Here is a 15,943-nt window from a genome sequence, read left to right on the forward strand (position 1 = left end):
TCCTTCATATTTGATGGATAATTTTGCTGGGTACAGTATTCTTGGTTGACAGTTGTGTTCTTTCAGTGTTAGATGTATGTCCTTCCACTCTCTTCTTGCCTGCATTTTTTCTGCTGAGAAAGCGGCACTTAATATTATCTGTTCTCCCTTATAGGTTACTCTTTTTTTCTCCCTTACTGCTCTCAGGATTCTCTCTTTATCCTTGGTTCTGGCAAATTTAACTATGTTATGCCTTGATGTTTTTCTTTTGGGGTTGAATCTATATGGTGTTCGCTGAGCTTCCTGAATATATATTTTCTCATTCTTCCTTTTGTCTGAGAAGTTTTCCTCTAGTAATTCTTCCACAACTTTTTCAGTGCCTTTACTTGCTTCTTCCTTTTCTGGGATTCCAATGACGCACGTGTTATTTTTCTTGATGGTGTCCCACATTATTCGTAGCTTTTCTTTTTTTCCCTTCTTTTTTGCGTCTGCTTTTTGCTCTAGCAGATCAGTCATGACAATTTTGTCTTCAATTTCACCGATTCTGTGTTCCATCTCAATAACTCTGCTCATATGTCCCTCCATCATGTTGACAGCCTCTGAAACTTTGGAGCTTATATTTTGAATGGTGGATTCTTGTTTTTCCAGTGCCGCCAATGCCTTATTTGTTTTCTCTGCAATGTTCTGCATTGTTTTTTGAACTCCTCCTGGTCTTTGCTTGTAGCATCCTGTAATTCATCAAGTGTGTCTTTCATCCATTGGATATATTCAGTCGCTCCTCTTTTAAATTCTGTGTCAGAAAGTTCCATGAGACTTTCTGATTTCAGGGTATCCGCTGCTCTTGTGTCGCCCTTTGTGAGTGACATCTTGCTTTGCTCTTGTATATTGTGTGGGATAGTTTGCTTTCTTCGAGACATTGGTATGTGTTCTTGTTCTGAAGACAATGCTCTTGATATCAGATGGGCAGCTACCGAACCTGTGTGTTTCTCTGACTTTATGACTTCAGAAAAATGTCAGTTCAGTGCCTCCTAGGGCAATCTCTTGTTGCTAAAACATGTCAAGGCGCTCCAGTTTAAAGGCAAGTTGATTGCCCAGACATGTAGGCATTGGTGTGGGGCCAAATGGGGTGAGGCAGGCAAAGGGTTGTGTGATCGCAAGGGCAGGTCAAACACTTGGAGGACCTTGCTCAAACCTCTGCTGTCTCAGTGTGCTCACGACAGGGGTCCTTACTCAAATTCCTGTTGTCTGTTTCCTACCCAATGGTTTTCTCAGTGTTCCCTGCCTGGTGGCACTTACACAGGTGCACTCACACAACAGCCCCTGCTCCAGCAGGTCCTGGATCTGACAGGATCCGAAAAGTCAAGGGCAAATTCCCACCAACCCACTAGCCTCTGGCTCGTCTGCAGAGTTCATGGAAGCCAGCTGGCTGGCTCGTTTTGGTCAATTGGTGTAGCCCAAGAGAGCTTGTCCAATTTCCCCATCTGTGGGCACTCCCTTAGTGCTCTCCTGGGTAATCAGCAATGCACTAGTAAACACAGAAAAGATCCTACCAGCCTTTCTCCTGCCAGGTTAGTTCCACAACAGCTCATCTGATAGCTCTAGGCGATGGATACGCGGTAGTGCCCTGAGGTCACAGGGCTGTGGTGAGGGCTGAGGTGCGTGGTTGTGGAGTGGGGGAAGGGGAGAAAAGCAAGGGACTAGGGGGTAAGGAGCGCATGGCTTGGACGCTATCACCAAGAGGTGGGTACGGGGCTTGTGTGCTGCTGGGGGTTTATGCAGCAGCACCCTGTGTGTTGGGGGTCACACAGGTGCGGGCTGCAGGGGGGGGGTCACACAGTGGCGGGTAATCTTCGCTCCTCTGGGGTCTCACGGTCTTTGCTCCTCTGGAGTTCCGCTGTGGGTGGCTGACTGTTGTTCTTCCTGGGTCTCTTCCGGGCCTGGCTGGCAGTGGTCAGAGGCCCGGCTGGAGGCAGGCGGGAATTCTTCCGGCTGGCGGTGGGCGGGAGTTCTTCCAGCTGGCAAAACCAATTTTCATAAGTTCACACATGTCCTCCACATACTGTCATAACTTTCTACTCATCTTGCCACCAATCTTACTGCTTTTCTGGGTCTAGAATCTGATGTGATAGTTCACTAGCCACACAGAACTATATTGGAGAAGTCAAAACCTTCTAATCCAGGTTAATAACAGAATACAGTCAAGACAGCTCCCTAAATGTTTGTGAACTTACCTAAACTTCAAACTTTGTAACTTTTTTGGCTAATGTTCTCAGTTCTCAGTTCTGCCAATATTGGCTCCCCGTCATGATTGTTTAAGAAAGTTCTTAGTCCTCCCAATATTGGCTTTCCCTCCACAAGGTCTCAGCTCACATCTGTCTCACAAGGACAAGCACTGCATAACATCATTAATATAAAAATAAAAGGATAACTAATAAGATGTGGATAAAAGTCCAAATGAGGAAGGGTAGGGGGCAGGAAGGCAGAAGATGGGTAAGGAGGAAATCAGTAGGATAACAGAGTTTTGTGAGTGAGGGCAGGGGGAGTGGTGAAAGAATTAGGAAAGATCCAATGGTGACCTGAATACAAGGGGTAATAGTAGTCATAGATCAATGATGATTAATTTTATAAAGCATAATGTACATGACTTATTGTTTAAAACACAATGTGAATGTAGAAATATGTGAAACACAATGTAAATGAATTAATACACACATGTATATGAATTTTGTATGCAAACCAATATAAAACAAAAATAAAGTAGGGGAGAGTGTTTTTGTTATAAGTAAATGACTGAATGGACTAAATAAAAAAAAGCAGCTTGAGAAAAACAAAAAGTCACCTACAAAGGATTTCAAATTACATTAAGGGCTAACCTCTCAGCAGAAACTAAGCGAGGAAGAACACAATGGGATGGAATATACAGGAACCCGAAAGAAAACAATTGCGGAAAGGGTGGGTGGAAAAGGATTTTTGTACACAATAAAGCTGTGTAAGTATATGAAGAAATTAGGCCATTTGAAGTAAAGTAGGAATCGATGAAAAGAACAAGCCTATAAGAAATACTAAGGGAAGTTCTTCACACAGAGACAGCAGGGGATAGTGTATGGACCAAAGTAACAAATGACAGCAAAAAGGAGTACTGCAAAGCGGCAATGATAAAACTCAGCCTATGAACAATCTCTCTCAATATGAATGACTGAAGCACAAAAATTTCAAGAGAAAGAAGAGTAGAATGGATGAAAAAGTCAGTCGATATGTTGCTTCTTGTTGCTGTTATGTGCCATCGAGTTGCTTGCGACTCATAGCGACCCTATGCACAACAGCCCTAAACTCTGCTCTGTCCTGTGCCAATCGCACAGTCTCTGACACTCCCATCCAGATTATCCCAGTCACTGAATCAATCCACCTCATAGAGGGCCTTCCCCTCCTGCACCGTCCCTCCACCCTCCCAAGCATGATGTCCCTCTCCTAGGACCAGTCCCTCCTTACAACATGTCCAAAGTATGTTAGATGGAGCCTCAGAATCCTTGTCTTCAAGGAGCTACCCGGTTTGCCCCTCTCCAGGATGAATCTGTTTGTTTTCCTAGCAGTCCATGGTACCCTCAGTACTCTTCTCCAGCACCACAGCTCAAAGGTATCAATTCTCCTTCTATCCTCCTTAGTCATTGTTCAACGCTCTGATGCATAACAAGTGATAGCAAAGACCATGGCCTGTATAGATGCACCTTAGTCTCCAGAGAGACACCATTGCTCTTCAGTACTTTGGAGAGGTCCCTAACAGCAAACTTTCCCATGGCAATACATCTTTTAATTTCCTGGCTACTGGTGCTGAGAGTGTTGACTGTGGAGCCAAGCAAACTAAAGCTGTGAACAATCTCAGTCTCTTCATCATTCATCCTGATGCTGCCAATTGGCCCAGTGGGAAGAATCTTTGTCTTCTTGACATCGAACCTCAATCCATATTAGAGGCTACAGTCCTTGACTCTGCAGCAGGCGCTTCAGGTCCTCCTCAGTTTCACCAAGTAGGGTTGTGCCATCTGCATAACGCAGATTGTTGATGGATTTTCCACCAATCTTGACCCCACATTCCTCCTCATAGAGCCCTGCCTCCTGGATAATCTGTTCTGCATACAGGTTGAAAAGGTATGGAGACAGGACATGACACATCCCTGGTGTACGCCCTTCCCAATTTTGAACCATGCAGTATTCCCTTGCTCTGTTCTGACGACTGCCTCCTCGTCCAAGTATAGGTTTCTCATTAGAACGATCAAATGTTTTTGGATTCCCATTCTTCTCAGAGTCAGCCACAGTTTGTTATGATCCACACAGTCAAATGCCTTTGCATAGTCAGTGAAACACAGATAGACATTCCTCTGGTACTCCCTGCTTTTAGCCAATATCCATCTAACATTAGCTACAATATCTGTAGTACCATGACCCCTTCTAAACCCATCCTGGACTTCTGGCTGTTCTTTGCTGATGTGTTGTTCCAGTCGTTTTTGGATAACCTTCAGTAGAATCATGCTTGCATGTACCTAGAAGAGACAATTTTTTAAAAATGTGAAAAAAAGACTAAAACTCGTAGTCTGGGAAACTGTATACCAAGCAATGGCATCCACAAATGATCGGGAATTACAATCCTAATTTATTTATAAAATGGAGTTCAGGATGCAAAATATCATAAAAGATAAGGAAGGACACTAAATAAAGATTAAAGGGACAATAGATCAAATGACATAATCTTGGTTAATATTTACACAAACTCTCTGGGACATAGCTAAGGTAGTTTGCAGGTGAGCAGTTCAGTCCAATAGGCAAATATATTAAAACGGAGCAAAAGAAACAACTTAACTCTCAACGTTTCCAGAAAAAAGAATAGACTTATCCTACAGCCTCTATAATAAAAAGAAATTATAAGAACAAGGACTCAAATCAATATGATAGAAATTAGAAAAACAATTGTAACCATCAATAAGACCTGGATCTGATTTGTCTAAAGGGTCAATAAAGTAGATAAACCACTGGAGAATTTAGCAAAACAAAGATAAGACACAAATACAATGAATAACAAATTATATAGGTGACATCACACCAGAGCCAGCTGCAACTAAATCAACAATAATGGATTATTAAGCAAAGATATACTCTGATAAATTTGAAAACCTAGAGAAAAAGGATAAATTCCTTGAAATCCATATTCTCCTCAGATTAACACAGACAGCTGTAGAACACTTCAATAGATCCATCACGAAAGAAGAAATTGATTAGGTTATAAAATGACTTCCCCCTAAAACGTCCTAGACCAGACGGCTTCACAAGTGAATCCTGCCAAATATTCAGAGACGAAGTATAACCATATCTGCTGAAAATATTTTTTAAAAGTATAAAAAGAAGGAACTCTTATTCTATGACACAAGCATAACCCGCATGTGAAAACCAGGCCAAAAGCTTATCAAGAAAGAAAACTATTGATCACTATCTATTATGGATATAGGTGCAAAAATCCGTAACAAAATCCTTGCCAATAGAATTCAACTATATCTTTCTATGTATCTATGTATCATCTATGTATGTATGTATGTATCTATCTATCTATCTATCTATCATCTATCCATACACACACACACACACACACACACACACACACTCACACATATACATAAATTCATCATGACCAAGTGGGATTCATAACAGTTATGCAAGGATGGTTCGACATACAAAGAAGAAGCAACATAATTCATCACATTTACTAAGAACAAGAACCACATGATCTTATCAGTTGACACCAAAAAAAAGACTTTTGACAAAATCCAGCATCCTTCCTGATCAAAAGACTCAACAAAATAGAAATAGAAGGGAATTTACTCAACATAGTAAAAAGTTTATGTTCAAAACCAAGAGCCAACATAATTCTTAATGAAGAAAGACTAAAAAAGAAGGAACCAGACAAGAATACCCACTATCACCACTCTAGTTCAGTATTGTATTGAAAGTACTTGTTGGAGAAATAAGACAAACAAGAGAAATAAGAGACATCTAAATTGGAAAAGAGATGGTGAAACTCTCGCTCTTTACAAAAGATATGATGGTGTACACAGAAAACCCCAAAGACTCAACAAAAAAACCTGTTAGACATAGTATACCAATTTAGTAGAGTGACAGGATACAAGATCAAGATACCAAAATCAGTGGGATTTCTCTACAGCAACTAATAAAGAACACGAAAGGAAACTAGGAAAGCAATGCCATTTACAATAATGAATCAAAAAATGAAATATTTGAGAATAAACCAAACTAGAGACACAAAAGACGTTTTAAGGTAAACCACAAAATACTTATTTTCTACTTGAGAAATGTAGAGAGAGTTCTTATCTTTTTAGTCTTCAATTCCAGCTCTTTCCACATTATAATATTTTACTTTGTGTTCTCCAGTGGCCCTTTGAAATCTGTTCAGCTCTTTTACTTTCGCATCTTTTCCCTTTGTTTTGGTTTCTCAGTGTTCTACTGCAATTTTCAGTCCCTTCTGATATCCATTTTGGTTATTTCTTTCCCCTCCTGCCTCCTTTCATTGTAATGACCATTTGCTGTCTTCAAGAATAGTATTCTTTATTTCATTCCACTACTAATTTGGTCTTCAATCACTGGTATTCAGTGTTTCAAATCTGTTCTTAAGATATATTAAAATTCAGGTGGAATAGACTCAAGATTATATTTTAGTTATTGTGCACTTTTTAAAACATTCTTCAGCCTCAATTTGAACTTGCCCATGAGTAGTTGATGGTCTGTTCCATCATCTGTTCCCCAGGCCTAGTTTTTGACTGCTGATATTGAGCTTCTCCAACAATTCCATCAACAGATGTGTTCAATATCATTCCTTTGCAGCTCACTAGGTGAGGTTCATTAGTGAATTCACTATTTGTGTTTGTTTTCTAAAAAAGGTATTTACAATGAATAAATCAAGAAATATACACAATTCAATCATTCTATTACCCATCTTGTTTCTGTCTCCAAGTCCATGCTTTCCAACTCCTATTCCTTCTTCATTGTTTCCAATGTTTACATTCTAGTCACCAATTATTATTAATGCATCTTGATTGCATGTTTGGTTAATTTAGGACTGTGAGATTTGGTAAAAAATTTTTAATTACTTCTTCTTTGGCCTTAGTTGTATTAAAACAGATCTTTCTTGTATGTGAATAAACAATATCCTATCACTCACAACATTGTACTTTACGATGGAACTTAAAATTGACTGCTTAAACTATGAATATAACATTATTCCTCTTCCATTTTTAATTCCTATCATAGTACACAATGTGATTGTCTGATTCAAAGTGGCCAATGCTAGTCCATCTCATCTCTCTGTCTAGAATGTCAGCGTTCAGAATTCCATTTCATTTTTCACAACTTCCAATTTTCCAGCATTTATGCTTCATATATTTCATGTTCTAATTATTAAAAAAACGTTTGCCACAATTTCTTCATTTTTGATTGACCTTCAATCTGGGCTTTACCTCTAATATTGTAACTACCTATTTTCCTATATTATTCAAATTTAAGCCTCCATTTTGAAAGATGTTATGACCAATATATTAAATGATCTGGAAAGCTTCCAAAGAAGATGGAGGGAAGTCACTGTACAAAAAAGTATTGAGTGATAAAGAAAATATTCCACAGTCAATACTTTTGGTGCCAGCAGCCAGGAAATCAAGAGATGAGTTGCATTAGGAAAGTCACCAGCCAGGGACCTCTCCAGAGTGCTGAAAACAACATCAGTCTGGAGACTAAGGTGCACCAGATCCAATCCAAAATCTTCACAATTGCTTGCTGTGTGTCAGAGAGCTGGACAATAACTAGGAATGATAGAGAATTAATGCCTTTGAACTGTGGTGCTGGAGAAGAGTGTGGAATATATCATGGACTTTTAGGAAAACAAACAGGTTTGTCCAAGGGGTCTGAAGTTTTGTCTGACATACTTTGTACGTGTTACAAGGAGGGACCAGTCCTTGGAGAGGGACATCATGTTTCGGAAGGTGGAGGGACAGCACAAGAAAGGAAGACCATAGATGAGATGGATCGATTAAGTAATTGGGGTAATGGCGGTAGGTGTGTCCGAAACAATAAGGGTGGCACAGTATAGAGAAGGGGTTAGGGCTGTTGTACATAGGGTCACTATGAGTCACAAGTGACTTTATGGCACATATCAATAACAACAACAACAACCATATGAACAGGAGCCAATGGTAATGAAGGAGGGAGTTGGTGCTGTATTGAAGGCATTGGCAAAAAATAAGGGCCCAGAAATTGATAGGAAATCAATTGACATGTTTCAACTAGCAGATGTAGTCCTCATTGTTCTCATGAATCTATGCCAGGAAATTTGGAGAATAGATATCTGGCCAGCTGATTGGAAGAAAACCATATTTGTTCCTATTTCCAAGAAAGGTTATCCAACAGAAGAACATCGAAACTTTCAAACAATATCATTACTATGTCATGTGAGCAAAATAGTGATGAAGATAATTTTAAAATGGCTAGACAGTGAGTACATAGATAGGAACTGCCAGAAGTTCAAGCAGCGTTTAGAAGAGGCTGTGGCACTAGGGCTGACATTGCTAATGTTGGTAGATCCTGGATGAAATACCAGAAGAATGTCTATTCAAGCTTTATTAACCATGCAAAGGCATTTGACTGCGTGGGTAATAACCAATTATGGCAAACATTGAGAAGAATGGAAATCTCAGAGCACTTAATGGTGCTCACGTGAAACCTTTACCTATACCTGTACATGTACATGTACATATACATATACATATACATATACATATACATATACCTTGCTTTGTATGAACAAAACAAGGGAACACTGTTGTTGTTGCTATGTGCTATTGAATCGCTTGTGACTCATAGCTACCCTATGTACAACAGCCCTAAACCCTGCTCTATCTTCTGCCATTCTCACTGTCTCCAATCCACCCATCCCAATTTCCACAGTCACTGAATCAATCCACCTCATAGAGGGTCTTCCCCTCCTGTGCTGTCCCTCCACCCTCCCAAGAATGATGTCCCTCTCCAAAGACCAGTCCCTCCTTACAACATATCCAAAGTATGTCAGATGAAGCCTCAGAATCCTTGCCTCCAAGGAGCAGCCTGGTTTAACCCTCTCCAGGATGAATCTGTTTGTTTTCTTAGCAGTCCATGGTACCCTCAATACTATTCTCCAGCACCACAGCTCAAAGGCATCAATTCTCCATCTGTCCTCCCTAGTCATTGTCCAACTCTCTGACACATACATGGTTTAAAATTAAGAAAAGAGTATGTCAGGGTTGTATACTCTCTAAGTAATTATTCAATCTCTGTGTTTAGCAAATTATAAAAACAGTTGCAATCTATAAAGAAGAATATGGCATCAAGATCAGAGGAAGACTCATTAATAACGTGCATATGCAGAAGACATAATCTTGCTGGCTGAAAATGTGAAAGACTTGCAGCGTTTGTGGCAGAAAATAAACGAATACAGGCTTCAGTATGAATTGCATCTCAATATCAAGAAAGCAAAAAATATTACTACAGAACTGATAGGCAACATCATGATAGACGGAGGATAGATTGAAATTGTAAAAAAATGTCATTTTTCTTCGCAGTCAACACCCTCAGTACCAACAGTCAGGAAATAAGGAGACACATTGCATCAGGAGAGTATGCATTCAATAAACTCTCCAAATTATTAAGGAGTAATGTTGTCATTTTGAGGACTAAGGTGTGTGTGATTCAGGTCATGATCTTCCTGATCATTTTCTATACATCTGAGAGCTGGACAGAGAGTAAGGAAGGCAGAAGAAGAATTGAAGCCTTTGAGCTGTGATACTGGAGAAGGATACTTAATATCCCTTGTACTTCCAAAAGAAGAAATAAGAATGTCTTGGAGAAATTACAGTCAGAATTCTCCTTGGAGGCAAAGATGATAAAGCTTCATCTCACATTATTTTGGGCATATTTCTAGGAGAGTTTATTCCTTGAAGAAGGACTTCATTCTTGGAAAGGTGGAGGGTTAATGAAAGAGAGGAAGCCTTTAGACCACATGGATTGACACAGAGACTGCTGCAATGGGCTTGAGTGTGTCAAGAATTATAAGGATGGCACAGAATAAGACAGCACTCATATTTGTTGTTCATAGGGTCATCATGGGTTGTAGTCAACTCAGAAACACCAAAAAAGAACAATAATACAACACACTACTACAAGAAACCATTAGTTGTTGTTTTTGTTGTGTACCATCAAGTTGGAACTGACCCATGGCTGACCCTGCATTTTCAGAGGCAATAAATAGCACAGGTGGAAATTTCCCATTTTTTTCCTGGGAGCACCTAGTGAATTTGAACCACGTACCTTTGCATTGACAGTGCAATTCCTTAAGCCTAAGACACCAGAGAACCCAGATATCATAAAAGACCTAACTAACAGGTTTGAAAGCAGGAGTGGCATTCATTTCCTAAACCACATGCCTCAGGAAACTCTATGAACTTGGAGAAATGACGAGAGTTAGGGAAAGGCATTAGGTCTTTTGTTCATAGAGTCACTATGAGTCACGCTTGACTTGATGGCAACCACCAACAACAGCAATTGAAAAACGTTTACAGAATACTACAGGGCCTCCACAAAAAAACCCAAACTAACAGAAACCACAAAAAAATGACTGATAATAAAAAAATGGGCAAAAGATATATAAAAAACTTTTCATAAAGGAAGATATTCAGAGGGCTAACAGACATGAAGAAATGTCCAAAATCACTAGTAATCAGAGAGATGAAAGTCAAAACAACAAAATATCATCTCACCCTTGTAACAGTAGCAAGTTTAACAGCATGGCAAATAATAAACCCTGGAGAGGATTCGTAGGGGGAAAGAGAGTTCATTGGAATTCTCATGCATTGCTAGTGGGATTATAAAATGCTATCGCCACTCTGGAAGACAGTTTGACATTTCCTCAAAAAGCTGTACATAAAAATCCCATATGACCTAGCTGTTGCACTGTTAGGAATAATACATCTCAAGGAAATTAGTACTGAGACATGAACAAAGATATGTTTACTCACGTTCATAGCAGTGTTATTCATATAATAGCAAGAAAATGGAAACAAAACCCCATATGCCATCAACATGAATGGATTGAGAAATTGTGGTATATTCACACAATAAAACACTATGCAGCATCAAGGAACCATAATTTTTTAAAATACTATAAAATATGGGAGAATCTAAAGAGCATTATGCTAAAGGAAATAACAATCTCATAAGGAAAAATGGGCAAAAAGCTCACTATTATAAAAATAGATAACTGAGAAAGATGTATATACATGTTCAAAAGAGAAAAGGGGAAGGGAGAAGAGAGCAGAAAAAAAGAGGAGAGAAATGACTAGGATAGCAGAGATTAGTGGGGAGATTTAGGGAGTAAAGAAATAGAAAAGATTCAATGGGACTTAAAAAGATGGGATGATAATAACCATAGATTAATAGTAATTAATTACATAAAATATAATGTATATGAATATTGTATAAAACAAAATGAACAAAACACAATGTAAATAAAAGTTTGTATAAAACACAATGAACATGCATGAAACACAATGTATATGAATGATTTTATGCAAATACAGTATTAGAAGGGAAAAAGAAATATCCATTATGGTGGTGGTTGTGGTTGTTGTCGTTGTTGTTATGTGCCCTCGAGTCGCTTGAGCCTCATAGCGACCCTATGTACAACAGCCCTAAACTCTGCTCTGTCCTGTGCCAATCGCACAGTCTCTGACACTCCCATCCCGATTATCCCAGTCACTGAATCAATCCACCTCATAGAGGGCCTTCCCCTCCTGCGCCGTCCCTCCACCCTCCCAACCATGATGTCCTTCTCCAAGGACCGGTCTGTCCTCACAACATGTCCAAAGTATGTTAGACGGAGCCTCAGAATCCTTGCCTCCAAGGAGCCACCTGGTTTAACCCTTTCCAGGACAAATCTGTTTGTTTTCCTAGCAGTCCATGGTACTCTCAATACTCTTCTCCAGCACCACAGCTCAAAGGCATCAATTCTCCTTCTATCCTCCTTGGTCATTGTCCAACTCTCTGATGCATAACAAGTTATTGTGAAGACCATGACCTCTATCAAACGCATCTTAGTCTCCAGAGAGACACCATTGCTCTTCAGTACTTTGGAGAGATCCCTAGCAGCAGACTTTCCCGTGGCAATGTGCCTTTTAATTTCCTGGCTACTGTTGCCAAGAGTTTTGACTGTGGAGCCAAGCAAACTAAAGCTGTGAACAATCTCAGTCTCTTCACCATTCATCCTGATGCTGCCAATTGGTCCAGTGGTGAGAATCTTTGTCTTCTTGACATTGAGCCTCAATCCATATTGGAGGCTACAGTCCTTGACCCTCTGCAGTAGGTGCTTCAGGTCCTCTTCAGTTTCAGCAAGCAGGGTTGTGTTATCTGCATAACACAGATTGTTGATAAATCCTCCACCAATCTTGACCCCACATTTCTCCTCATAGAGCACTGCCTCTTGGATAATCTGTTCTGCATATAGGTTGAAAAGGTATGGAGATAGGATGCATCCCTGGCATACGCCCTTCCCCATTTTGAACCATGCAGTGTTATCTTGCTCTGTTCTGACGACTGCCTCCTGGTCAAAGTATAGGTTTCGCGTTAGCACCATCAACTTTTCCATTATGGTAGTCAGGAAAAAAGAGGAAGAACCTCAATGAAGTAGATTGACAGAGTAAGTATGATAATGGGCATGAGCATGGTGCAGATTGTGTGAACTGTGCAGGTTATAAGAATGGTGCAGGATGGAGAACATTTCCAATTTGTTGTTCATAAAATTACTGTTAGTCAAATCAAAGGCATCTTACAGCACAAATAGCTAGTGAAATTGAATATGTTTTCATGTGTTTATTGGCCAACTGAATGTGTTCTTTGGTGAATTGTCTATTCATACCCTTTACACATTTTCCAATAGGGTTGCTTGTTTTATTTTTATTTTTGGAATTTTTTTTTAGTCTTAGAAATGAGTCAAATAAGATGCATGGTCTAAATCAAGCAGAATATCTGAGGACTTTGTTGGGACTTCTATATATATTGGACACAGGCCCACCTCAAGGACATTAACTTTTAACAAATTGGCTGCTCATAGATCTCTTCATAAAGATGATTATAATATTAAAGTAGGGATTCACTACATTAATATATATTTGCAGAATTACTAAGAGTCATGGCTAACCTGAGCCAATACTCAGCCTTAACCATCACATTTAGGGTCCACCTTTGTTTTGTCCAACCAGGCCTTTGGTTAATTGAAGGTTAATGAATTGAAACGGAATAGATTTAAATTTGTAAGCTCTGGGGGAGCTGGCATGATATGTGGAATGGGCAAAATTAAGGTAAAAGCTTAATTGTCCTCCTAGAAAACAAAGACAGCAAAGTCATTACATAACAACCAAAACTGTTGACTTGCAAATTCAGAGACAATAGTGCCCTATTTCAATGGGTTGATTGATTTTGCTGTTTTGGATGTTTCACTTTCCACAGTCCCAGCATTAATCCAATGTGATAAATCAGGTTCCTGGAAAAGTGTTTCTGCTCTGGTCTTTCTGATTCATTTAAATTTTAAAAAAAATGTATCTGTTTTCACTTTGTCGTCTGTAACTTAACTTGAGTTGGCTCTAACATGTATAGAGAATGTGCAACTGGGGACCACATTGCATTTGATAATAGTGATTGCAAACTTGGAAAGCAAATACACATTTTAGCAACATTTCTCAAACCATAATTAAAATAATATTTATTTATTATCAGATATACATGATATGCTAGATTCATTTGGCTTGGTGAAAAGCTATATTAATAATTATTATTGTACAAAATTAAACTTACTATAAAAATAGAGAAAGAGAATAATGATTTTCCCCCCTTTTCTCTCTTTTCTTCAGGTGGCTTCCTTTCATGTCTCAGGGTATGATTCATTCAGAAATTGAACTCTACCTTCAAGGTGAGGATTAACGAACCTTCAGCAGGAAAAAAAAAAGTGCAAGATGGTTTCAATACACCTTGACATCATGAAACATTCCACAGTTACTCTTGAACTTCTCCTTTGGTGCCTTATCATTTTCATAGGACTCATAATTGCTCCTCATAGTGGAAGCAAAATATAAGACATGTACTTTTACAGTGTTACCTGTTCTATTGTAAGTTAGAAATTAGCCAAAGAATTTGCTATCATTAACAAGTTGCCACACACTTTTTAAATTGAAGACCTTTCTAAGAAACACATTTGCCATCATTTGCGGCAATGTTTAAAAAGTTGAAGTCATCCTTTTTTGCTCCATTTGTAATGTCATTAGACAGATCTATTATTAACCACACTTCACTTTTATTTTTGCAGAAATGCAAATAAATCATCAACCTAAAATACAAGAGGAAGCAACTGGTAAATGTTGTTGCCACTTTTCATCCTTTAATCAACTACCTGACTTGCAAAATTTTTGGTGTGTTTTATTTAGCTTAAGCTAGTGATTGAAAATTACTGTAAGAACTGGCATTGAAGTGTAACTTTATTTGTAAAGAAATTAGCATGAACAATTTTGTTCCAAATGCCATTTTTCCCCTCAGAATGTTTTTCTTAAACTTCCCCCCTTCAGTAATGTAACTATAGTGCGGAAATAAGTAACCCTTTTTTATTATTCATGTATACTAATTTTCATTTATAAATTGACTAATTTTTTCTAATTTTTCTACTTAACTAATTTGTCATTAGGTATTTCTGTAAATCAGCTTGCAGTTGTGTCATTAATAAGTTTACTTTCTATCTTAAAGCTGTTCAAAATGAGGGAAATAAATAGAGATTACAGACATGCATATGAAGTTTAGCAATTTCTATACGTCTAAAAATATGTTTAATTTTTGCAGTTATTTGTAACTAGGCAAGGGCTTATGTTAATATGGTAATATATATAATGTCATATGAGTTTGTAGCGGTCACTGAGACACATGTTTTCTCTGACCAGCATGTATTCTTACTTTTATAGTAGGGATAATAAATTGGCTTATATATTACTTTTATTATTTAATAATTATGTGGGGAGTAAATGTATATGTGTAAGGCTATTATTATAGGTGTAATTCTACTAATAATGTTCTAGAAACTCAGAAAATTTAACTGGTCTCACAACGTCTATATCTTAAGAAAGAGCTTTAAGAATAAGTTTTAAATAACATTTTAAATTTAAAAAATCTGTTAATTCTAATTTTAAATTCAAAAAATCTGTTAATTCTAATTTTAAATTTAAAAAATATGTTAAATCTAGAAATTAATGTGTGATATAAGAATAATATAGGTTATAATTTAAAAATGAATATTCTAATTAAGGTTGAAAAGGTTGAAAGTATTTTGCCAACAATGTATATCCATCTAACTCATGCCAGCAATTAAAAACAAAATACAGTGTAATTATAAAGAGTGTTTATATGGGAGTTTGTTGGATATACTTTATCAACTGTAATTTTGCTGAAAATAAAATATTTTAAAAACTTTCTTGCTATCAGTCACTTCTGTTTTAAAAAACTATTTAATGACATCTGAAAATATATGCTAATATTTTACAGTATAAAAGTAGATTAGTCTTCAACCTTAGTTTATGAGACATTATCATTATTTGTCTGAGAATGAGTCACCCTCATTTCTATATTCTGAAAGAAAACAATCTTTAATATCTCTTGGGTATACATTAAGAAGTTTATAGTTCTGAGAATAATCTAATTTATGGTATAGAAAGAATCTCAAATAAGTAAGTGGTTTAATTTATTAATGCAGTGGTAGGGTTGTGGTTAAAAAGTTTTGATGGGTAAACACAAATTTCCATGAATCTTAGATTTTAAAAATATATGGGGGTAGGGGGTGGGGTTTGGGGAGGTG

General features: G+C 37.9%; 1 protein-coding gene across 1 annotated transcript in view; it reads left to right on the forward strand.

Annotated features, from left to right (window-relative positions):
- The window catches only part of LOC102868630, a 504,064-nt gene extending 490,033 nt beyond the window's left edge, over positions 1–14,031 (forward strand). The window contains exon 22 of the mRNA XM_006900538.1: positions 13,962–14,031. Coding sequence (XP_006900600.1) covers positions 13,962–14,031 — 70 coding nt within the window. The remainder of the gene's footprint in view (positions 1–13,961) is intronic.
- Positions 14,032–15,943: the final 1,912 nt, after the last annotated feature.

This window comes from Elephantulus edwardii, unplaced genomic scaffold, assembly GCF_000299155.1.
Source record: "Elephantulus edwardii isolate Elephantulus edwardi_28Jun2011 unplaced genomic scaffold, EleEdw1.0 scaffold00287, whole genome shotgun sequence".
Lineage (NCBI taxonomy): Eukaryota > Metazoa > Chordata > Mammalia > Macroscelidea > Macroscelididae > Elephantulus > Elephantulus edwardii.